The sequence below is a fragment of the Pempheris klunzingeri genome, chromosome 16, assembly GCF_042242105.1.
Source record: "Pempheris klunzingeri isolate RE-2024b chromosome 16, fPemKlu1.hap1, whole genome shotgun sequence".
NCBI classification, from domain to species: domain Eukaryota; kingdom Metazoa; phylum Chordata; class Actinopteri; order Acropomatiformes; family Pempheridae; genus Pempheris; species Pempheris klunzingeri.
In genome coordinates this window covers 3,648,471-3,672,331 of record NC_092027.1, presented here as the reverse complement: position 1 = coordinate 3,672,331, position 23,861 = coordinate 3,648,471, and the positions used below count along the sequence as shown (strand labels likewise).

Below are 23,861 nucleotides of genomic sequence, written 5' to 3'. Positions count from 1 at the left end.
TGGAGAGCTGGAGGGAAAAAAAGGAAAAAAACCCGAAGAAAAAAAAGGCATATCTGAGGGGTTTGAGGGGCGGATTTGGACAAAGTTTCCCAACTGTCCCGACCCGAGGAAGCTCCGGGGGGGTTGACGGGGAATCGATCTGACCGGTAATTAACACAGGAGTTATTAGTCGGTTGTTAATGATCTGTTATTTTCAGTGAGTCTGAGAGCTCTGTCGTCCCAACCGCCGGAAGTCTGCATGAAGCTGCGTCTCCTACAGAGGCAACGGCGTCGACGTTTTTTTTTTCTGTCTTCGTTTTTTTTTTTTTTTTTTTTTATTCGAGACTTTTTTTTCTCCTCTTTTTTTATTTTCTCTCGGCGAGATGAGCAGGGAGTGAGGAATGGAGGCGTAGGGAGCGAGGATGCTTGTGTAAACTAAGCGACAAAGCTAGTTAAGCACATGAACATACAGGCCTCCTTGTAGCTTGAGCAAAGCCAGCGAACAAAAGGAGAAAATTAATGGAGGCAAGTTAGCTAGCTCCCCTTGTCTTGTTGCGTTAACCAGCTAGCGCTAGCCATGTTTGTTTACAGCCTCATGAAGCCCCTGGCAGCTGGGTATGTGCAGTGTAACACATCCTGGCCGCTTCGCAATGGGCTCCCTGCTTTAAATGTTTTCTGACAAATTCGTATTTACACGATTTTTTTTTTTAATGAATCACTGCTAACGCCAGCCCGCTGCTAGCAGTGCCACAGTTTGGGAGCCAGCTTTGTGCCCCTCGTTAAAAATGGCTCTCAGACCACTGAAACGTTGGTTTATATTACACTAACAACGGCCCCTAAGTTGTCAGATAGCTATAGCCCGTGGGAAATTAATTAATTTGCCTGAGAAGCTCGCTACATCATTTATTCATAGGTTGTGCAGCTGCAGAGGGGAGAGGAGGCTCATGAAAAACAACGTAAAACACGTCTTGCATTGCCAGTGTTTTGCATGAAAGATATCCTTACTTCACTTATGTCACAGTTAATTTCAGAGTGTATTACGTCGTTAATTTTTCATGGGCCTATACTTCCCTAAAGGGTTTAACAGTTATCAGTTATTAAATGTCAGTTCAGCTTTACTAACATGTGATTACATGCATGCTTTTCTTGGTGTGTGAGCAATATGGTTATGCATGGCATTCCCAGCCTCTTCATGCATATAGATAACCAAACGTCAGAACTGCTTTTACTATTGTGAAAGTAGCCAGAGGTGTGGAAAATAAAGGGCAAATGCATGCCAAAATAGAGCAATGAAACCGTGACACTTCCTTGTTTGTGCTGCAGAAAACATGTTACCTTTGTCTCAGTGGGGAGATGATCAGGAAACAGAAGATCAGAGGTTTGATAATGAAGAGATAAACTGTAGTCTTTTGAAACAGGGAGGGTTGTCTTCCACAAACCATATGTACTCTTAGAAAGGATGTTATTTCCAACACATACTGCACTGGCATCTAGTCTGGGAGAACACGCCTCTGTGTTACTTTTCCAAGCAATAAATAGTTATAATTTTGTGACGCTCATAGCATTGAATTGCTTTCTAAAACTAGACTCATAAACATGTTGCTGATAAAGCAACCAATCTAAGATTGTGACTTTGTTAATAGCAACACATACTGTCGAAAGGACTAGTGAGGAAGTGCATGGGCTGTGTTATCATCGCATTATCGCAGTATTTACTTAACTCTTGCCTCTTCTGTTCTCCTGTAGATTTTTTTATATCCATCCCTCCCGGGATTGAACATCTTTACCTGATTCCTTTCACATCCTCTTCTCTGTAAATCTGATTAGATGTTATTGAAAAAATAACAGCATAAACCTAAAACCATTAACTTTCAACCAGCCAGCTTTATAATAGCCACCTTACACTTTTGTAATGGGGTCCCTCAAAACAATGGTTGTTTGAATAGCAAAGTGGCCGATTCAGTAGACATGTTAGCCAGCCACAGCTGAGGCTGCTGGCTGGGGTTCGTACTCCACATCGATCCTGAAACTTAACAGCCGTGTCAGCCGATAGGAGGAGAGGATTCATGGAAAGGAAACAAACTAAGATGATTGAAACGCAGCCGTGCATGGTCTCGTTTCACATGAAAGTAGAAAAAAAAAGAAGAGCATAGTAAGAAAGAGGAGGAGGAGGGCAGGTGTTTTCTAAGTGTGTTGCTTTTTAATTACAGAAATAATGGACGATTCCCATTTCAACTCATCATACTTTTGGTCTCCCGTCCCCACTGTACAAGGACAGGTAGAGACATCCTCATTGTTGGAATTGCCTTGAAATACACATGGTGTAGTCGTATGTGCTCTGTGAAAAGATACGAGGGAGCGATTATCACTTCAACTGTTTATGGAAATACTTAAACATAACATAATAGCAGACAATGACTTGACCCTGGACATGTTGTTAATAACACCACGAATAATGCTCACTTAGTCGGTGAAGTTGGCTTAACCTCACATTGCAGTTGTTTGAATATGAGCTGTTGACTTGGGGAGGGTTCCTTCGATCACATGATCACTCCTGTCCCTCTCATCTCTCATCTCTTCAACCCCTCTTTGACCCTTTTTTCATTTACTTCTTGCATCTCACATGCCTTTGTTCTCTCTTCTCTCCCATCGCTTTCCTGTCCTCCTTTGTGTACATGGATTTAACCCGTTATCAACTCCCACCCGTCGCCACTCTTTTGCTACCAATGTCCTCCCTCGTTATATTATGTTCTTCATCTTCCTCCCCCTTTCTCTTACTTTCCTTGTCCTTTCATCACACTCATTTTCTGTCTTACCTTTATTGCCTCTTCCATATTCCTTACCTTTTACATTACCTCCGTCCGTTCTTTTCATCCTCTCCTTTATTCTATTTCCTCCTCTTCTGTCCATTTCAACTTCTTCCAATCTACCTCACCCTCCTTCCTAATACTCCTGTCTCATCACCTTCCTTGTTTATCATCACAACACTCCTCTTCCTCACTTCGATCCACACCCCACCTGTCCTCCTCGTCTCTAATGGCCTCTTTCCCGCATGCATTTCACCCTTCATCTTCACTCCCTCTTCTCACTTTATCACTTTCATCACCTCATCGTCGCTTGCCTCCGTTGTGAAATCTCCCGATGTTTTCCCTTCGTCCATCCTGCACCCCTTTCCTTCTTCCTTCCACCAACCCGTCCCTCTAACCACCCCTGTCTAGATCGAGAACGCCATGTTCCTGAACAAGTCAAAGGAGCAGCTAGGCCAAGACAAGGCCAATGCAGCCTCCTTCCCTCACTCCTCTGCGTCTTCCACCTCCTCCCCCCACTACCCCACGGCTGTGCTCGCCATCCCCGGCTCAGTGGACGCAGGAACCGGACTGCGGTTGGTCCCCAAACAGGAAGGAGGTGGGGGTGGTGGCAACAGTGGCGGCGCACATCTAAGTGTGGTTGGGGGACACCTGCACCAGTCGCACACCTCCCAGAACATCACCGTCGTGCCTGTGCCCTCTACGGGTATCATGACTGCAGGTCAGTGAGCTGCTGCGTCCGTTTTCCTGCCCAGTTCATGACATCCCCCACTCCATTTGCCATTTCTATATCATCTTATCATATTTGTTTGTTGTATCACTTTAAGACGGGTGCATGTGAGTTAGGAGCATTTTAAATATTCAACTGCAGCTGCTACAAATCTACAATGTTCTTTTTTTTATATCCATGAAAATCTCATTATGTTCAATATCTGTAATAGCAGCAGTTAAAATATACAGATTGTTAAACAATAGTGATCCAAATTTTAAAAATTGCATTGTGACAAGTCTTTGATTGTGGCTTTGAATATTGACAGTGTCTATAATGAAGTCTATTCGAATAATACAAACATGCTCTTTGCAGGAATGGTAGCCTAGAAGGCCTGGAGATGTAAAATGTTTGTTTCGACCAAACAGACAGCCAGATCACAGTTTCTCTTTTCCTCTTAGCGGGGTTAGTGATCACCACCCCTCAAGGCACACTGGTCCCCACTGCCTCCACGCAGTCATTTGTAGCTGGACACCCCACTACCACCACCATGATAGTGTCTGCAGTGCACCCCTCAAATACAGGTAAAGCACAGGCCCCATTCACAGTCACTTATGGTATGAGTGTTGTCAAAGTTTATACTAAACATCTTTTAACATGCACGGCACTTGTCAGGGGATGATTTTAGCTTTTTCACCAATGTCTTGCGTTACAATCGGCACAACTAAAAGCTGCCCACTGTGACAGCTGCTGCTGTGCTGGGACTGAGGGCACCATGACACAAACTGAGGAGAATTCATCATTAGTTTGCTGTAATATGAACCTGTTCTCTCACTATTTTGAATTCTTTAAAAATCTCTTCTCCTGAGTCGACATTAAAGTGAATTAAGGCCAGACACCAAATTTCATTTCCTTTAAATAAGAGAGACTTGTTTTCTACCCACCATTTATTTATGTCTGCATAAGTTTTTTTTGTGTTGTTGCATCCATACACATGTAAGCATACACACACCTGTCTACGTCCACACTCGTAAGATATGCTTGCCAAGGAAGCGCACACCTTCGTATCACCTCATGCAGGTGATGTGTGGGGCAGATTACGTTACGTTTCTCCATCTCTTAACAGATGCTGTCCTCACACAACACTCCCCAATGCTCCGCCACTTTTCTCTTTCCTTTATTTTTACTTTTCTCTTGTTTCCAGACAAGAAGGAGGACTCTGGTGTCCCTCCTGCAGTCGTCATGCCAACACCCTCAAAGCGAGGCAGGAAGAGCAAACAGATGATGGGGAGAGTGGCCGGAGTGGGTGGGGTCCTCCCTCCAGGAAGTGATGCATTAATATTGGCACACCTGGCTGCTGGTGGACAGGTGAGGGTCTCATGTCTTTCTTTTCCTTTGCCTATAGTCTTTTATTAGACTTCTAACATAAACTTCATAACTAATATGTTGTTGTTGTTGTGTTTACAGCACCACACTGCTGACCCATATGACCTGTCAAATGATGAGGACGACCATACCAACAAAGATGGCCCCAAATCCTACAGGTAGTGGAAAGATATTTAGATGAGAGAAAAGCATTACTGTTTGTTAGATCACAGATTTTTATTGAACATTTAGAACAGGACGTCTGCCAACATAGATACTGGTGGCAGAACTGGCCAAAAATCATGTTCAATTATTTGCTCAAAAAAAACACACAGGTTTGAACCATTCAGATGTTTATTTTCTCTTCTCTCTTTTGTGTAAGTTACTAAGCATCTGCCAGCTGGTACTGACAAAATAAATGCTGGCAGGGTGATCGAACTCGCTGGTAATCATTTCGTCATTTCTTGTATATCTGTACTATTTCCTGTATATCTTTAATTTAAAAGAATAAAGACACTTTATGACTCATTTCTTTGTAAAGGGGCCATGGACAGCTCACATAAAAAATATAAACAGAAGACCAACAAGCCTTACAGGTTTTTATGTTTGCAGAACGGATGTCGCTGGCACATACGCTCCACTGCACGCTGCTGTCAAGTCTGGTGTAGCCATTTTCTGTGATTGCAGTGGAAGTGTAGTGTTGTAGCGTGACCTACATTTCATTTTCAATCAGTGAAAGTGATGTTGTGTGACTCCCGTCTGTCATGCAGTGTATTCTCTGCAGCGGCCCACATAAGAACTTTAAAAGGCAGACAGCCACAGTGGTGCTTCTTTTTTTTCACAATCGAAGATCGATTTTCACAATCTACTTTTTCTTTTTTACAATGGTTTTTCACAGTCAAATTTAGAATATTCGTTCAGCACAATGTATAAGTCTACATGTGTGTAGTGTGCCATAAAGGTTTTCTTCTGTCTCTTGCTCCTCACTTGCAAAGGTGTCGGATGTGTGCAGTGACGTTCTTCAGCAAGTCAGACATGCAGATCCACGCCAAGTCCCACACTGAGGCCAAGCCCCACAAGTGCCCCCACTGTTCCAAATCGTTTGCCAACTCCAGCTACCTGTCCCAGCACATCCGCATCCACAGCGGGGCCAAGCCCTACACCTGCACCTACTGCCAGAAAACATTCAGGCAGCTCAGTCACCTACAGCAGCACACACGGTACTGGTCTGAGTGGTTTGTGAGGTCCTGTGAGGTCCTGTGAGTGCGTGTCCGTGTGCTTCCTGTTGTGAAAGCATGTGTGTGGGCCTGTGTGTGTGGTGACTGTCGATGGGTGGAGGGGATTGAGAGTTGGGGTTGTGTTGGGGTGTTTTACCAGAGTGTTGACAGTGTAAACTCTTTGCACAGTCTAAGCATCACCTTTGAAGGTGCAACACTTGTACCAAACATAAGTTAAATCGCAGGTCTAAACTTGCTTTTTATGTATGTATCAATGATGATTAGTTCCTTTCTCATAACTGATCAGTTATCATGATAGAAAACCAATTGTATTCATTGGTTAATTTAACAGTTGCTTTGATTACTCTCGAGCTAAAATCCTTTCAGAAGACATAAGAGCCTGGGTGAATGCATGCTACAGTGTTTGGTAGAGGTCAAATTACAGCACCAGATACCACTGGAGCATCCCCTCATTCTGCAGGTGGTTGGCGGTAACTTTCTCACTCACAAGCTTGGTTTAGTACTGCATGAGTTATTTTATTTTCTTTGGCTCCACCTCTGCTTTCACACAACTCCTTCAGACATCCCCCCTTTGGTTTGAAGCACTTTGTGGAGACCTTCCACCGTCACTGGAGCCACTAATAACGTTCATTAATAACATCCCCTTTTAATTGAATTTCATGTCAAGCGGAAAAAGCAGTGGAAATAGAGTTCTGGCTAAGACCACATGGAAATGGTAGCAGGACTGATTATGTTGACAAATGACAGAGATGATGTCATATAGTCGCAGTGTTGTCAGCAGGAAAGTCAATCTGTTATTTCTTTCCATATCAGTGCGAGTACACTTAGCATACTAACTGCATGATAATTTAGCCCCTTAACACAGCACACGCTCCTTATTGTTTTTGTCATTCTTTTACTGCACTCTGTCAGTCTGCATGTTTTACACACCTGATCGAATCCAGCATTGATGTACCTATGTGTGGCCATGTGAGAAGCACTTGTTTCCCATTCATGCTGTCATGAATTTTATGTTTGACCCTCACCTTCTTTGTTTTTTCATTTCCTTTATTACCACTGGGTTTGATTTGTGGGTTTGAGGCCATTAATTTTAAGCAGGAAGATGTGCTCCATTGGCCTGCAACATGTCTTGAATTTACATTCCAGCTCGACAGCCGCAGAACCAAGCATTCATAGACACACTCACACTCAGGGCACATCAAATGGAGAGACTGCGAGAGAGAGAGAGAGAGAGAGAGCGAGAGAGAGAGAGAGAAAGAGAAAAGCGTGACTGTGCTTGCTGTATGTTTTTGTTCTGTGTTTTCACAACTCAGACACAGCATAAAGAGCACACTGTCAAACTTAATGACCAGTGATCAATGTAATTGATCCTGTTAACTTAAACGCATGATTTGGTCTTCGGTTCATCGTGAAGTTTGGTCATGCTGTAGCTTAAAAATCTCTCGCTGTTTTTCTCTCTCTTTCTCTCTCTCCACCTCCCGGTTTCCCGTGTTAGAAACCACACTGAGGCCAAGCCCCACAAGTGCCCCCACTGCTCCAAGTCGTTTGCCAACTCCAGCTACCTGTCCCAGCACATCCGCATCCACACCGGGGCCAAGCCCTACTCCTGCTCCTACTGCCAGAAAACATTCAGGCAGCTCAGTCACCTACAGCAGCACACACGGTACTGGTCTGGGCTGGGCTGTTTGGGTTTGAATGGCCAGGTGTGTTTTTATGTGTGCATGCAAGGGAGCAGGTGCGTGGAGAGTCATGGCACTGTCACTGTTTGCATCTTTTTGCAATTGAGTTTTTGTGTAGTCTTTGAAATTTGGGAGGCCTGCTGCGTTGGCAGGGAGGATTGTCTCATTATCTTTCTGAAAAATTCAAATCAGATTTTTTCAAACTATGATGTTTTCAGTTCTTAGTAGTCTTAAAATGTAGTGGACTTCACGTCAACAACAGGTTACCTGTCTGCTAATGCCAGTCTGTCTGATTCATTATCAATTTTCTTTGTGGAAAAACAGTAGTCCAACACAGGCTTATTATCTCTGTGTGATCACCCCATCTGTCTAATAACAGTCAAACATGTTAAAATAAATTACAGTCCCCCTTTTCTCAAAAAGATTTACTGACAGTTCTTCTTTAGAAAAATAGGCATGTATGCCTGTTGAAAAAATTGCAGTGTTCATTTTCAAAAGGGAAAAAGCTTGAACAATTATAAAACTACCACATAAAATCTATTTGGATGGTTTAATACTATCGCTTGTTTATTGATGCCCGATTCGCTATTCATCAAATAATGAATCAACAATTCATTTAAGGCAGCATGAAGTGTATCTCTAACCTCTGTAGTAAAAATAACCACAATTCTTTTTACAACTTGAATCATTAGAAATAATAGTTATTAATAATAACAGCTCCAAAAGAAATTGCCTTTTGTCGCAGTAAAATTAGAGGAAAAAATGTAAGAAAAAGCAAGAGATTGAGCTACTCAGCTAAGATCTTAATGCCATAATCATAATATGTTAACTTCTATTTGTACTAATGACTAAACTAATCTAATGATGGTAAATGATACATATCTAAGGAGGAATGAATATTTGAACTGGCATAACACTGCTGCATGGACAATATGATTCAATGGATAAGAAGAGAAAACGTGCTAAATACTCTACAATAAGCACACGACTCTCATTTTCTTTTTCTTGAAAGTCACTGAAGTGTAAATTATAGAGTGTAATCAACTAACGGTCTGACTAACTGTGGTTTTCAGGATTCACACCGGTGACCGGCCGTACAAGTGTAACCATCCTGGCTGTGAAAAATCTTTCACTCAGCTGTCCAACCTACAGGTAAATTAATTCACAGCTCTGATCCTGCCTGTTTTCTTCTCTCTGCTGGCCGAAGCATGAATTTAAACGTTATATTTCAGACACGTGACAGCAACAAAATCAGTCTTAATTTTTGTTCCAGTTTAGTAAAGACTAAGTTACATTTTCTTATTGGCCCATTGTTTGATTTTCTTACTTCAGAGCCATAGATGTTGTCAAAAAGCCTTTATTAAATTAGAGCATATCACAATAAAAAAAAAAGGAAAACACCAACAGGGTTTGATCCACACCGGCTCTTCATCAGGGTGTAGCTGAACAATGTACTCAGCCAGACCTGACAGTTGTGGTTCCTTTTATATACAATTAGAGTCAATATTGTGGTATATAAATATACCACAAGTAGGCAATGTAGGAAATATGGAGACAAAGTAAATATTCACAGTAATAATTACAACCATAACACACTTAAACAAAATCTATATTACGTATAGATTTTTTGTGAGAGTCTGAAATCACTCGTGTGGAAAACATTGTGTACTGATTGTGCTAACGGCTGTTTGTCTCAACCCCCCTCTGTGTCTTTCTTCCTCTTGCCGCAGTCTCACCGTCGGCAGCACAACAAAGACAAGCCGTACAAGTGCCACAACTGTAACCGTGGTTACACAGATGCTGCGAGCCTGGAGGTGCACCTGTCCACACACACCGTCAAGCATGCCAAGCTGTTCTCCTGTGGCCTCTGCAACCGATCCTATACCTCGGTAGGGGCTCAGACTTGTCACTCAAACATCAGGCACAGTATTCGCAGACACACAATGCACTGACTCTGGTCTTACTATGGCAGAATAGAGACATTAGGACAGAGGGGACAGGGAGTTCAGACTTGGAGCTCTGTTTGTCGTTTGTTAATGCTTTCCTACAAGTTTTACAGTCCATATTAAGATAATGTCATCAATCTGATTCAAGGTATGTTACACTTCTGATGAGCATGTTTGGATTTAATTAGTATCTTGTCTGTAAGTCTGAATATTTATTAGAATGATGAAAACACACAAAGGCACATTGTTGACTTCGCCTGCATTCCTGCTTAGACTGGGTTGCACCAACAAAGATTGATTTCATCTAAGACTAGTTCTGTTCAAACTTTAGCATTAAGTAGAGCTCTATCGCACAAATAGAAATGAGTCTCCACCTAGTAAATCCAAGTTTGTTGATTGAAACCCAAATTGAATAGAGTTAAATCAATATGGAGATGTTTGCTTGCTCGAAATAAGATTCTTGTCATGGTTGACTTTGGTCACCTGTAACACCAACACAAATGTTTTAATGTTCCCGGCCATGTTGTTCCAGATATATTTAGCTTTTTTAGGAGAGCATGTTGAGCGTTATCAGACATCCACACGTTACCACTCTGTAGACTAGAAGAGTGATAGTTTTGTCTGTAAGACGCTGGCAGACAAGTTCTACAATGACTTACTTTTATCAGTCAGGAATATACTTGTTGTCTGCCATTTTTATTCCACAAAGCTAAATGGAGCAGATTCCCTCTGTTTTTTCTTTCCTGGCAGTTTTTCTTTCCTGCCATCATGTCTTCTCTTCTCTCTGCACAACTCTAGGAGACGTATCTAATGAAACACATGAGGAAGCACAATCCCGATCCGCTAACAGTGGCAGCAACAGTAGCTGCTCAGCAGGCCCAGGGCCTCACGGCAGGTGGAGGAGGGGGCAGGGGCCGAGGCCGTGGCCGAGGGAGAGGAGGCGGAGGCCGAGCGGGCCAGCTCCAAAGCCAGACCAACCCTAACAATAACACCCAGAACCCTAATCCTGGACCCCCAGGCAGCTACCAGCCACCCCAGCAGCCAACAGAGGCTGTGGTTCAATGCCCGTTTGACCTGCACCAGTACAAGACAGTGGCAGCCAGCGAGATCCAGTACAAACCAGTCACTGTGGCGGACCTGCCCGTGACCCACAAAGACCTCTGCCTCACCGTCTCCACATCAGCCATACAGGTGGAGCACATGAACTCATAGGCTGTGTCTTCCCACTCTTTTCAAGGGATTTCTAATTGTGTCTGCAGTGTAAAAAGGTCCAAGTCATTTAACTGTATTCAGTATTATAGTCTTCTTAAGCAAGAAAATGTTTTACCACTCCATAAACCAGATGCAAATCATCTGGTTTATTGATGCTTTACTGAATATGAAACTGTAACAAGACACTAGTGAAACCATCTTAGATTCATTTGGCTTTGAGTGATGCTGGGATGCTTACAGACAAAAGTACATTTTAAATCAATGCCAGTTTTTTTATTTTAAGAAGCTTTAATACTGAGTACAATATCAAATTTCTTGTTAGAACACAGATATTTTACAATGTGCTCCTCGATTCCTGAGCCCACTTGTTCCAAGTATCTCTCAGTAAAATGCTGGTCTAGGACGCTGACGCAAGTAGTTTATTCTTTAGCCTGTAGCCACATTCTTCCAGTCTGTGAAGACTTTACCAAAATCTAATCTGAAATGTTGGCTTTTATATCATTATGAATGAGATAGTGATTAAATCCAGACCTGAATTTCTCAAAAGCATCAACAGGGCCTGTGTCCATAAAGCGTTTTTTTCTGAGGGCCAGCGCTTTTTTCCAGTTGTTCCCAATGAAGAGAGAACGTTTTTCAGACCGCTCCGACTGTTTTTGTGAGCGTTTCTAGTTGAAAATCTCTAAAGGGGCTGGTGTTGTCTCTGTCACCCTTTTTCAGGCAACCAATTGTTTATTATGGGGGAACTTGTCATCTTGTACCCCAGAAAATGGAGAGGGAGCCGTGGCTGTCCATCCATAGCCTTATGATAAGTCGCTTTGGGTAGCGTACAGTAGGCCTGAACAGGGCTTCTTCTATAACCGCAGTATTACTGTCTCAGATGAATTGTGTCATACACCCACACCTGCTTTGCGTTATGGCTGTCAGATTGAGCCGTGACAGCTTGGACATCACCATCATTAAGCTCATCTGTACAAAGTGTGAGGGCAAGCATCCTCCAGTTGAAGCTCATTGTGAAAAGATAATGTCAAACAGACAGACAGTAAAAGACAAAGATGCAATGCTAGTCTGTCATACAACAGCAGTCAGATTGATGATATGTTGTCATAGAAACTAAACCCACATGCCGTATTTGTTTCTCTCGCACCACAGACGCTTCATCCCAGCTCTCCCGACCGCCCTGCCAACGCTTTTCTGCCAGAAAAACACGCTATATGGACACAGTTTTAGTCTGATTTTACCTTTAATCAACTCCGGGTCAATGGACCAGTCATCAGCTTACTTCCTCTGTAAAACACAGTTAATACACTGATCCTAAACCAGCAGTCCTCTGAGAATCTTGATAAAAGAGGCTCACTGGTGTTCCTTCTCTTTTCTATCCTGCATTGTTTGCAATAGACATAATTCGAGGATGAAGGTGTAAAATATCTGTAAAATAAAAAAAAAATACGCTATTCTCTGCACATTGTTGGTACAAAGAATGGTGTAATTTTTAGACATATTCAGATCATATTAATCTGAACATTCTCCACTATTTAGTTCAAGCCAAAACAAGGGAGAGAAACAAGATGAGGAATCAATGATGACAGACTGAATGACTTTTCAATGATGCTGTCATGGTGCCATGGACAACAGCGGATGATCACAGCGGCTGAAATGGAGCCTGAGAAAAGACCACAAAAGGAGTGGGGCAGCAGGAAAGAAAGGATGTGGAGTACCATGGGATCAGGTTAAAGCCTGGGGCAGATTCTCAAAGTGTGCATGTCACAATTCATGACGTCCTTATTTACTCCCACCTCCCCTCAAACAGCGACGAGTCGAGGAACCATTTCTTTGGTTGAGCCTAAAATGTTGAACAAAACAAACGGACCAGTTGAAGAATGCACTAAATATGAGGAATCTGCAGCAGAGCGAGATGGAAACGGAGAGAGAAGAGGGGGCCGGTGGGGTGGGAGGGGTCATAAAGAAAGCACTTGATGAAGCTTGTACTTCACGCCTATGTTTGTCATCATTGTACTTTTTTTTTTTTTTTTTAAATATATCATGTATGTATTTTTCTACCAACAGAGGAACGTGTGAGCGAATTTACAGAGAAAGCAAAGTGAGAGCATGAATGTGAAGGGAACAGAGAGAAAAGTCCAAACAGCATTTCCCCCCCATTTGTTTTGTTACTCTTCAAAGAAAGACAGTTTACTATGCTCCAATGAGTTAAGACAGCCCAGCCCATCGTTGTTGGGGAAATAATGATTGTGTGATTAAAATGGCTGACAGGTACTGTTATCAATCTTTTTTTAAAAGAACTTTTCATACATATTATTACTACTTTCATTTAACTGTATTTCAAATGTTATCCACATTATTACCTGAGGCATTATTGTATTGCAGTATGCTGTACATAAAATAGATAGAAAATACTTTTTCATCTGTAAAAGGGAAGTATGTTCTGTGTAAAGCATATATGGAAACTAAAGGAACTCAAATTAACCAGTACCAAAGCATTGGCTGTGTCCCAGGTCACCTTACGTGCTGATGGACTGTAACGTCCATGCCAAAGGACGATAAATTCCAGTGCAAAAAAAGTTGGTTAAACTACAGGTAAATATTTTGTCCCTCCCAGTAATGTATGCCTACACATTTCCTGTAGTCGGAACCACACCTGCCCCATTGCACTTGGGAAAATGTATTCTAATTCTGATATAATCTGAAATGGTTCGGGCTGCTCAGAGACACATTTCCGATCAAACTGGTGTTCTGTAGGTTATGAACCCAGAACGCAGGACGATCCTTACCTGCACAGTATTCATGGAAAGGGTGGCAGAGTGGAGGGAGAGAAACCAGACAACATTCATGGTGTAGCCTGAAATGTTTAATGTAAAGGAATAGTTCATAGTTATCAGGCTAAAAGACTGTTGTGACGCTGTGCAAAAGTGACCTGCTGCACCCAGAAAGCTGATTTTTAACATTGATCAGGATAATTCCTCCCTGAACACTTTTACAAACAACCTGAGAGCATCGTCGCAGTAAAGTGACATTAAACGAGGCTGTGACGGAGGTGACCTGGGGCGCTGCTGACATGTTTTTGTGCACAAGCTATCTCTACCCAATCAAAACGTTCGAGCAGCCTCTACAGCTGGCTGCTCGTCTTCATGTATACTCCTCCTTGTATTTCATCGTGTCTTTTTATGAAAAATAACACATTCTCAATATTCTTGTTAATGTTATTACTGATGCTCCTAATGATAATACAGTTATTAACTGCCCTCTTAAGCTACACTCTTGCATACTGTATGCACAGTTACACCTCCTGCTCATCTGAACAGACTGTTTCTTCCCTTAAGGAGAATAAAGTTCGAAAAACAGTTTATGATGAAAAATCCTCATTGTCTGATTTATTTTATTAAGATCCAGACTGCATGGTGATATGGAAGTGATTATTTGATGATGTTTTGACTAATATAACCAAATCTGAGACCCAACTTTTTGAGTTATGAGTTTTTTCTGCACGGGTTACTTTAATTGATAGTGTTCATGATTAATCAAGTTGACAAACATTTTATTTGTAGTCCGAGAACATCGACAGAGAAGTTGGGTCAAGTGGATTACGTATGTTCAGTGTTAGTGAACAACTGTTTGGAAAGCAGGTAATAATGTGTAATAAGCAGCAAAGAAATAAACTGAGATTGACTTTATAATGCAATGGCTGTTAATTATCAACTCGGTTCTGCAGATCATTTGCTGTGACGTTACGCTCAAAGGTCTGAACATCATCAGCCATCCAAGCAACTAAAACGTGAATCCTCTGAGGTTTGAATGTATAAAAAAATACTGATGCCAGTTTGTGTCATTGCAAGGCAGCGTAAGTATTCTGATACCTTTTTATTTCAAATGATGAACCCTGGTTCTGTTTTGCTGTAATTAAAGAGTAAGTTAAGAGCCAGTGAAAACAGTGTATAATAGATAACATACAGATTGACCAACATACAATGTCCATCAATGCAAGTACGACTAAATATCTTTGTGGTTGTGTACAGTATACACACATATGCATATCTATTCACAGCTTGCAGCATTTACTTGATGTTAAAACTGCATTTTAATCTGTAAAAACAGTTAAAATTTGTAGGTAAGTCTATGTAACTGTTTATGTTTATTTAATTTTATATCCAAAAAACAGATGGACACATGGATTTAATATTATGATGAATACAATAAATAAGAAATAACATGACTTATAACAAAAATAAATGAACAGTGAACCAATTCTTCTTTAGTAACGTCGCTACAATGAATGTGATTCGTTTGATCACTCATCAGGCAGACGAGCTGTTGCGTTTGGTATGAGGGATTAACCCGAAGCGAGAGCGTCCCCGCCCGAACGGGACACTCCGTGCAACACATCAAGCATGCATCTAAAACAAGAGGGGGCGGGGTTTATGCGGAGTCAACCAATCAGGGCAGCTCCTCCGAAGCGTCCACCAAAACAGTTCAATTTCAAATTCAAACGGCCGGAGCCGGTGGAGCGGAGGGAGCACAAGTGAGACGCAGCTTTGGATGTGGTGAGTGTTTACATTACTTAAAGCTATATAATCACCTTCATATCACATTTTAAAGGGGGCTTGCACAACTCAAAAACAATACAAAAACGACAGATCCTGTAATTTAACGTATGTACCTTTTATAGTCCAGCTAACAGCTAACATGGACGATGGTTAGCTAGCTTGTTTTACGTGGCTAATGGTAATACAGTCAGAGCTAATTTAATATTTAACGTGCTCCTATATACTTATTTTATTTGGTTACGTTTCAGCTCTGACTGTATCCTATAAAGCAACCTACCGTTAACGTTAGTTGTGTGTGATTGCACAGAGGTGAGGATCAGTTATTGTACTTGAAGGGAGCTTTATGTGGACGGAAAATTAGTTTAGTTATCTTAAGCTAATTTAAACTGCATCCATAGTATCTGTGTAATACAATGATTTTTTTTACAGGTAACGTTGACTACTTTTGTTCCAGCATACACTGAAATGTGCTTCATACCTGAATTACACCAGTAAACTCTGTTGACTATGCTGTAGCTCCAGTCAGTGGCTCTCATTAATTACCATTATATAGAGTAATACTACAATCCTTAAAAAATAATAATAAAAAAGCCCAGTAGGTAATTTAGCTAATATTATTTCTGCTCTGAAGCGCAGATCCATTAATCTGTTTCTCAGATTACCACTCTGGTCCCTAATCCTAACAAAGATGGTACACAATAATGGCATATATCTTCTCTTAACTGATCCATGAACCAAGGTTTAACGAATCAATTGTATTTGTCTCTATTGAAGTTACTTTCCATTACTTATTTTCATGCAAATTAGAAATATCAGAACAGAAGTAAGTGTTTTGAATGACCCTTTTGAAACATGGCTGGGTATTTGTGTCTCAGAGAAATAGACGCTTCCCTCTGTAACTCGAGGGACAAACTGGGGGGCTAACCACGCTTCTGTTTGAGATTAGTGTGACAGATGTATTAATTGTTGAGACTGTCTTTCAGTGATGGTTTAACCATAATTTACCTCTTTACTCCCAACAGAGTATGTCCCGCTTGCCAGTTATGTCAAACAAGAGGGTCCTTACAAGCAACAGCTCAGAGAACAGCCAAGAGCTGGCGCCTGCTCAGGTTTGTACTAAAGACCATTAACATCTTTCATCTCATTGACTTTCTGTTTTATTCTGATGCTGCTCCACATATGAAGTAACCAGTTATCTAGCTCATACATTCTAGCACCCAGATGTTGGCCAATCACTTTTTTGAAATATAACACGGCGTCATTGCCATTGCTTTATGCCGGTGGCTTTCCTTTGTGTTTGCAGAAGAAGATTCGTAAGGACCCAGACCATGTCAAACCACATGCAGCAGCTACAATCATCGGTGGCAAGCGGCCTCCTGTTGCAGCAACCAGGGCACCTGTTTGTGAGTTACTAGCTCAAACCTGAGTTTGAGTGTCTTTCAGAAACAGTAACTTATTATTTTTTTATTTTGAGTTACGTCTGTCCTATGATCTCGTTATATGTAGGCCTAACATATACCTGTCTGTCTCACTTTGGCCCTCACACAGCTAAACCAGTCAGAGGTGTGGGTGCTGCCACCGTGGCTGTTGGTCCGTCCAGAGGTAAGATTCGCTGTCTGCTCAGTGATGGAGGAAAGAGCATTCCCTGTGATGTGGTTTTATGTCAGGATAGGATTGCACGCCTTGTGTTGACAAACCCTTACCTGGAGAAGTGATTGAGCACTACAGTCTCACTTTAGTTTAATTTGTATTCTTTACCAACTGGTAGCAAGAAAAATGCAGAAGCTCCAATCCAAGCACAAGTAATTGTTATAAAGGTAATAGATTCTAGCGTTACATAATATGATGTAATTTTTCATGCATCTTTTGTGTTTCATCAGGTGTCCTGAAACAGTCTGTAGCTTCAACTGCAGCAAAAGGAAACATGAAGCAACCGGTTGCTTCCACTGGCACAAAAGCAGGTGGGAAATCTATTCTCCTTTTTTGTGCTTTAAGTAAATCACATCAAATAAAGCAACTAAATGCTTTTACATTTGATTGTATTATTATACCTTTGTTTTTCCTGTTGTGATGGGTCAGGATATTCCCTGTGAAAAGGGGTGTATGTAGAAAAGGCCTGTTCTGTAATGGCCTGAAAGGAAAACTGAGAAAGATTCTGAACGGCCACATCTGTTGATGATGATGCTCTTGTGTGCAGGTGTTGGCGGGACCAAGCGGCATGCGTGGGATTTGAAGGGCAAGGTCAGCGACATGGAGGGTAAGATCCGTAACTACCAGACCAAGGTCAAATCTGTGAACCAGGAGAATGAGGATCTGAGAGGATCTGTGGTCCAGAGTCAATCAAGAATGGCTGGACTGGAGAGCAACCTTGAGAGGCAGAGGAGCCAGATCAGGTGCAAGGACCACTGCATTTGAAAACATTTATTTAATTAAATATTTTACTGTCATCATATTCTAATGTTACTAATTTGTCCTTTCTTTATGCTGATTGTAGTGAGTATGAGGAGAAGCTACATGCCTTGTCAGGAGTCCGGGATGAGTTGGAAAGAGTGTCTAGTGAAAAGAGCACTCTTCAGAAGGAGCTCTCCAACTTAGAGAGCAAATATAAGGTCATGGAGACTCTCCGGGACAGCCAAGAGACAGAGCTGCAAACGCTGAAGGTATTAAGTCTGATGACTACTTGGTCTTAAACAACCAAGAAAGGACCCGTTGCTTTGCTGAAATCCAATGAAAATAAGATGGTCATATTTCGGAAAATACCAATTTGTTTTTGTTATGTCCGTCTTTCCCCTGCAGATGAAGCTGTCAGTGCAGGAATCAACTCTGACCCGCCTGCAGGTGACTCTGGGAGACACAGAGGAGGAGGTCCGTTCTCTCAAAGAGACTGTGACACAGCAGAAGGATGACCTTCATGCTGGGGAGATGGAGCGCAGGCAGCTCCACAATATCATCCAGGAGCTCAAGGCAAGTTACTATGGGGGTAACGGCTCAACTCGGAAAGGCTTTTGAGCTGGATTACCTAACTTCTAGTTATATTCTGACTGTGACTGAGAAAAACGCTGGTGAAAATTTGGTTTAGCCTGACAGCCACATCCTCCTCTGTTGATTTCGCAACGACTAAACAAATGCTGTCACTCTGATTAATGAGATCTATCTGTCTGTCATCTTCTCCATGCAGGGCAATATTAGGGTCTTTTGCAGGGTGCGACCACTGGTGAGCGGAGGACTCAGCAAGCACATTATGCTCCCAGCCGGCGACAAGAAGATGATAACACTGGCCAAAACAGAGGAGGTGAGAATCCTGTCTGCACACTGTAGTTAAGGAAACTGCTGTCTTGCATTAACTGGCTAACTAACACGTGCCAAAGTGACAGCAGTATCCCATCATCACAAAAGTGTCAGACAGAAGTAAAATTTTGCGTTAGAATATCTCAAAGTATGAAACTAAATATTGCCTTTTTTCTGCTTTTCAGTCTCACACAGGCAAAACTGCAGACACTCAGAAGAATTACAACTTTAATTTTGACCGCGTGTTTGGACCCCAGACTTCTCAGCAAGAGGTAAACACTTTGCACGTGTACCACAATTCACAATACAGACAAGAAATCTTTAAGTTATCAGGACTAAGTACCACCTGTGTTCTGTTTATTCATGTTTGTTGTGGCTGTTTCCTGCAAGAGCAGGAAATTCATGCTGATTTTGTCACTTTGTTTTCAGGTCTTTGAAGAGATCTCGCTGCTGGTGCAGTCAGCATTGGATGGCTACAACGTCTGCTGCTTTGCCTATGGCCAGACAGGAAGCGGGAAGACATACACCATGGAGGGAGATGAGTTTGATGAGACCAAAGGTGTCATTCCCAGAGCTGTGCAGCAAATCTTCAGAGCAGCAGAGAAGCTAGGAGCACAAGGCTGGGAGGTTAGTGTGTAGCGTCATGCATGTGAATGTATAAAGGGGAGGTGGAAGTATAGTTTGTACAGTTGCACATTATGAAAGTGAGCACTTTTATTAAATGTTGGCACCTTTTCTGTTTTATCTCAGTTCACCTTCACGGCAAGCTTTGTGGAAATTTACAACGAGACCCTGCGAGACCTCCTCTACACCGGCAAGGCCAGCAAGAGGCCAGAGCACGAGATCAGAAAGTCAACCAACAACGAGGTGACAATCACCAATCTCACCTACGAGAAGGTCTCCAGCGAGGACCAGGTACAGCAGACAGACGATTACAGAAGTATCTTTGATCCGCACTTACATACTGTTTTATTTATTGATTTGTTATTTTCCAATAATAATCGATGCGGTCTTTCACTGTCAGGTTCTTGGCCTGATTGCGTTGGCCAATCAGAATCGCTCCACGGCCCAGACGGCCCAGAATGACCGCTCCTCTCGCTCCCATTCAGTCTTCCAGCTCGATATCGAGGGAGCGAATGCTGGCAGGGATGTCAAATGCAAATGTGAGTATCATCTCACTGACGGTGCCAATGTCAGAAATGTGGTTTGACTTGTACATTAAAAACTCTGGAATGGAAAAAAGGTCTGGTCTATTATTGGCTCAACATTAATGTTATTGTTCGGCTCGGCTCAGTCACAGGAGATCACTTATACAAAACTGGTGCCGTTCCTGCATGTATGGGGTCTTTTTATAATCTGTTTTTCACTGTGAACATTGTGTTTTTGTTGGTTTTTTTTTAACTCTGAGATTATTTTTTTGTGTATTGTAGCCACTCTGTGCCTGGTGGACTTGGCAGGCAGTGAGCGGATGATGAAGAGTCAGTCTCAGGGTGATCGCTTTAAAGAGATGACGGCCATCAACGGCTCCCTGTCCAACCTGGGAATCGTCATCACCGCACTGGCCAACAAGGTCTGTGAGCAGGAGCATGGATGAAAACAACCAACACTCACCGCCCTTTACGTGCCCTATTCCGAAAAAGACAATGTTCTTTACATGGCTAGAGAAACCAACTATTCCACTAATATTCCACTAACATTCCCGTGTGTGTGTGTAGCTGTGTGTAGTCTGGTTGGAGTAGAGTGGAACGGCTGGAGCCGCTTGTACCATTTTGTTTTTGTGGTGGTGGACATGTTCGACCATGTGAACACAGCTTCCCTCTTTTCTTTTCACTCCTCCAGCCACCTTATTGGAAAGGTCTGCGTCGTGATACTTGCACATATCCAAAAACCTGTTGATATCTTTTAAAATGTTTAAAAGTAATTGTGTTCCTCTGTCCTTTCGGGCCTGCACAGGCGTCTATCACATCTTCCGAATGTGCTGTACACAAAGAATGCTCAACATATCCCACGTGTCCAAATCAGAAAATACTGCATTCAGAATGAAGCTTAATTCAGAATATCCAGAATAACAGCTGTTTATATGACTCGTATCCAATTTGGAAAATTGTCGTATTGGTTATAATAGTGGAATATTGGTGTGCATGTTATCAGTACTGAGCTCAAAGGCTGCAACTTCTGCGGCAGTGAAGCCTTCGATAGAAGAGATGGAAGATAGATTAGAAGCCTTCGATATATGGTTTATTTACACCCTTTTGTTGGAGATGATGCAACTGTGTTCATCTTGTTTGTGGCGTCCCCGTATATTGACTTTTATTTTGTGTTCCAGGAGAGCTACGTTCCATACAGGAACTCCAAGCTCACCTACCTTCTGCAGGGCTGCTTGGGGGGAAACAGCAAAACGTGAGTTCTTCGCCCACATGGCCTCTAGACGCCAACAGCAGATGGTTTATTATGTTGTGTTACTTGAGCTCATCGTTCGCTCACAGCAAAGGGCTATTTTATCCAGAATGATCCAGTTAATTTGACAGGAAGTGAGCTCAGCCTCCACGTTACAGCTGCTTACCTGCTGAATCAGAGCAGAGCAGGCAAATTATGACTTTACCATCTTTTTCCTGGTTTTCAACTTCAACACAGGAGAACTTATTTAGGACAGGAGGGTTTTTTTGTTGTGAGTTTATGTTTGTTGATTATATTTCTGTTTGTTTCATCCCAGCCTGATGTTTGCGAACATCGCCCCAGAGCCGGACAGCTTTGGGGAAACCCTCAACTCCTTGAGGTTTGCCAGCAAGGTCAGTGGCCTCTGTGTTTGTCTGACGTCCTGTGTGATGAGATGGCTGGTGCACCGTGACATGAGTGCATCAGTCGCATGATGTGAAGACTTCATCCTATGAAGTTAAATATCTATATCGTGTTTGAGAAATGCTCTGAGAAAACTACAATGTCATTTCACCAGACGTTATCTGATTTACTCACTGGGAAAATACAAAAGAAGTCTTTAAGTTGGTCAGTACAGTAGTTCCTGAGGGGAAAGACACCTCAAGTCTTCATCAACAAATTACTTTAGCTTTATTTTCCTTTGTTTTCTGTCTTTACAGGTGAACGACTGCGTGATCGGAACAGCAAGCGCCAACCGAAAGTAGAGCAGAGTGCTTAAAAAACACCTTAACTCTGTTTTTACTATTTTTATCATTGTGGTCACAACATGAAATGTTCAGTGTAATTATTTCCTGCCTTCCACTTAAACACCTTTCACGTACACGCCAGGCAGAAAAGAGCCAAAAACTAAAATCCTTCTGTATATTCTCAGGGTGTGATTAGTGATTAGTGATCACTAATGCATGCTTTTAAACATCGTTATGCTTCTTTGTAAACCAAGTGGATTTGTACATACAGGTACACATATTTTACGAACGTTTCAGGTTGTTTTGTTTTTGTCGTTTTTTTTAATTATTATTCTTACATGGCTCTCAAATGTTTTGACTGATGAGATAATCTCTATCTGAAACATTTAATCTCCATTGAAGATGCCATATTTTAATAAAAGGACCCATATTATTCAGTTGTTTTTCCCCCTTCCAGTTTAAATCTAGTCTGTTAGCTAAAACATGCACAATAATTACAAATATATGAAGTGTAATCCAACAGATGGTGTTTTTTTTTTTTTTTTTTTTTTTTTTGGTGATAAGTGGTCATTGTTTTGTTGTTTTTCTATCTGTACTCTCTGGCCCAACATGGTGTAATAATAAAGACATCCAATAGATGGGCTGCTACTATTACTACCCTCCTCTGTTTCTATCAGACAAGTTATCATTAATGCTTTTCAGACTGCAGTGGTTTTGCCTTTTTGAGTCCTCTTTGAGTCCTAAAGTCTGACAGTGAACATCTAGCTGCCTTTATTTTGCAAACTTCCTTGCAGTTCTGAGTTCTGTTTGCACATAAACCCTGGAGGACGATCAGTAAACAGGACTGATGAAGGCTGGTTATGTACTGTAAGTTTCTTGGACTTCATATTAAAACAGTAAAAGATGACATGAAAATCATATTTCTCTGTTTGCCTCCGTCTCAGATCATAAACTCATAAACATCCTTTTGTGTTCTAGATTATTCTGTACAGCATAGATAAGATGTATTTGTGTCATTTTAAAGATTTACATTAAATGTGATTATATTCCACACGTCTACAATGTGTGTCAGTTTTAAAAGATTATTTTGGATAAAGATGAGAAAAAAGAGTATTTCAAATACATTTTCCTTTTCTTTTCTTTTTACCTTTGCTGTTATTAATAAACAAAACAGGCGACGCCGCATTTAAATATGTCGGTTTTATTATTTATTTAATGTATTTTCTGTCGGCCGAAGTCTGGCTCGTCTGTCTGGCTCCTTTTAAAGGCGCAGCCTCGCTGTCTGCTGCTGCAGGAGGTTTCGCATCAGATGGGAACAACATTTCCAAAAGATGGTCCTCAAACTCCGGGGCCTGCACACACCGGCGGGACGCGCTGCCCTGGGCTCGGTCGGCGGCTCCACCTCTGAAGGCTGCGGCGTCAAGTAAAAACGGTGAGTTCAATGTCCGCAGCGTCTGGGAGCTAGCTAGCGGGCTAACGGCACATCTGTAATAACGGCGTGACCACAGTCTGGAGCTGGGAACTGTTTTCTCCGTCTGCTGCCTGAGAGGGAGGACTTCCACCGGAGGAACATCTCCACAACAGTCCGGGGCTGCTCACTAAATCAGCAGCTGTGCTCCTGCAGCTTGTCAACTAAAAGTGGGTTGTTTTTCTCCTCCAGCTGTTGATTTGCCTCAAGCACCAATAACAGCAACAAAGTGGTGCGGTATGTATGATGGGGGCATTTTCTGGTGGCTGAGTAATTATTATTGTTTCCTGGAAACCACAAAATCACATGTTGATCTGAGCTTTTCTATATTTATATATATATATATATATATACATACATATATATATATATATAAACACACATATGTATATATATATATATATGTATTCATTCTGCTGTCAGAGTGCAGCCAATTAAAATCTGCTCTAGTGTTATTAGTGCAGTGACAAGATGCACATTATGTATATGTAC

General features: G+C 41.8%; 2 protein-coding genes across 5 annotated transcripts; both read left to right on the top strand.

The window, feature by feature from the left end:
* On the top strand, positions 1-14,296 carry znf384a (zinc finger protein 384 a). 4 transcript variants are annotated; one of them, XM_070846484.1, is made up of 12 exons: positions 1-146; positions 2,190-2,257; positions 3,198-3,507; positions 3,957-4,079; positions 4,700-4,863; positions 4,963-5,039; positions 5,856-6,080; positions 7,594-7,761; positions 8,851-8,929; positions 9,508-9,666; positions 10,522-10,914; positions 12,085-14,296. In XM_070846484.1, the coding sequence occupies exons 2-12, from the start codon at positions 2,195-2,197 to the stop codon at positions 12,160-12,162; spliced, it is 1,839 nt and encodes a 612-aa protein (XP_070702585.1). In that variant the 5' UTR covers positions 1-146; positions 2,190-2,194; the 3' UTR covers positions 12,163-14,296. The 4 variants fall into 4 exon arrangements, with proteins under 4 accessions (XP_070702585.1, XP_070702588.1, XP_070702584.1 ...); XM_070846483.1 differs by lacking the exon at positions 1-146 and adding an exon at positions 855-1,357; XM_070846487.1 differs by lacking the exon at positions 2,190-2,257.
* A 1,131-nt stretch (positions 14,297-15,427) lies between these two features.
* kifc1 (kinesin family member C1) lies at positions 15,428-22,819 on the top strand. Its single transcript, XM_070846331.1, has 17 exons — positions 15,428-15,488; positions 16,514-16,600; positions 16,795-16,894; positions 17,040-17,093; positions 17,372-17,452; positions 17,689-17,884; positions 17,986-18,151; positions 18,288-18,455; positions 18,670-18,783; positions 18,965-19,051; positions 19,209-19,406; positions 19,530-19,694; positions 19,804-19,942; positions 20,210-20,349; positions 21,106-21,179; positions 21,493-21,568; positions 21,875-22,819. The coding sequence occupies exons 2-17, from the start codon at positions 16,517-16,519 to the stop codon at positions 21,917-21,919; spliced, it is 1,887 nt and encodes a 628-aa protein (XP_070702432.1). The 5' UTR covers positions 15,428-15,488; positions 16,514-16,516; the 3' UTR covers positions 21,920-22,819.
* The last annotated feature ends 1,042 nt before the right edge of the window (positions 22,820-23,861 follow it).

What these genes read in the sequence shown, in the direction of transcription:
- znf384a (XM_070846483.1), top strand. Translation starts at nt 1,333, where the DNA reads ATGATCAGGAAACAGAAGATCAGAG. An exon ending in ACCTGGCTGCTGGTGGACAG is followed by an intron (nt 4,864 to 4,962) that starts GTGAGGGTCTCA and finishes TTGTGTTTACAG; the next exon opens with CACCACACTGCTGACCCATA. An exon ending in GCAACCGATCCTATACCTCG is followed by an intron (nt 9,667 to 10,521) that starts GTAGGGGCTCAG and finishes GCACAACTCTAG; the next exon opens with GAGACGTATCTAATGAAACA.
- kifc1 (XM_070846331.1), top strand. Translation starts at nt 16,517, where the DNA reads ATGTCCCGCTTGCCAGTTATGTCAAACAAGAGGGTCCTTACAAGCAAC. An exon ending in GGCTGTTGGTCCGTCCAGAG is followed by an intron (nt 17,094 to 17,371) that starts GTAAGATTCGCT and finishes GTGTTTCATCAG; the next exon opens with GTGTCCTGAAACAGTCTGTA. An exon ending in CAGGGATGTCAAATGCAAAT is followed by an intron (nt 19,943 to 20,209) that starts GTGAGTATCATC and finishes TGTGTATTGTAG; the next exon opens with CCACTCTGTGCCTGGTGGAC.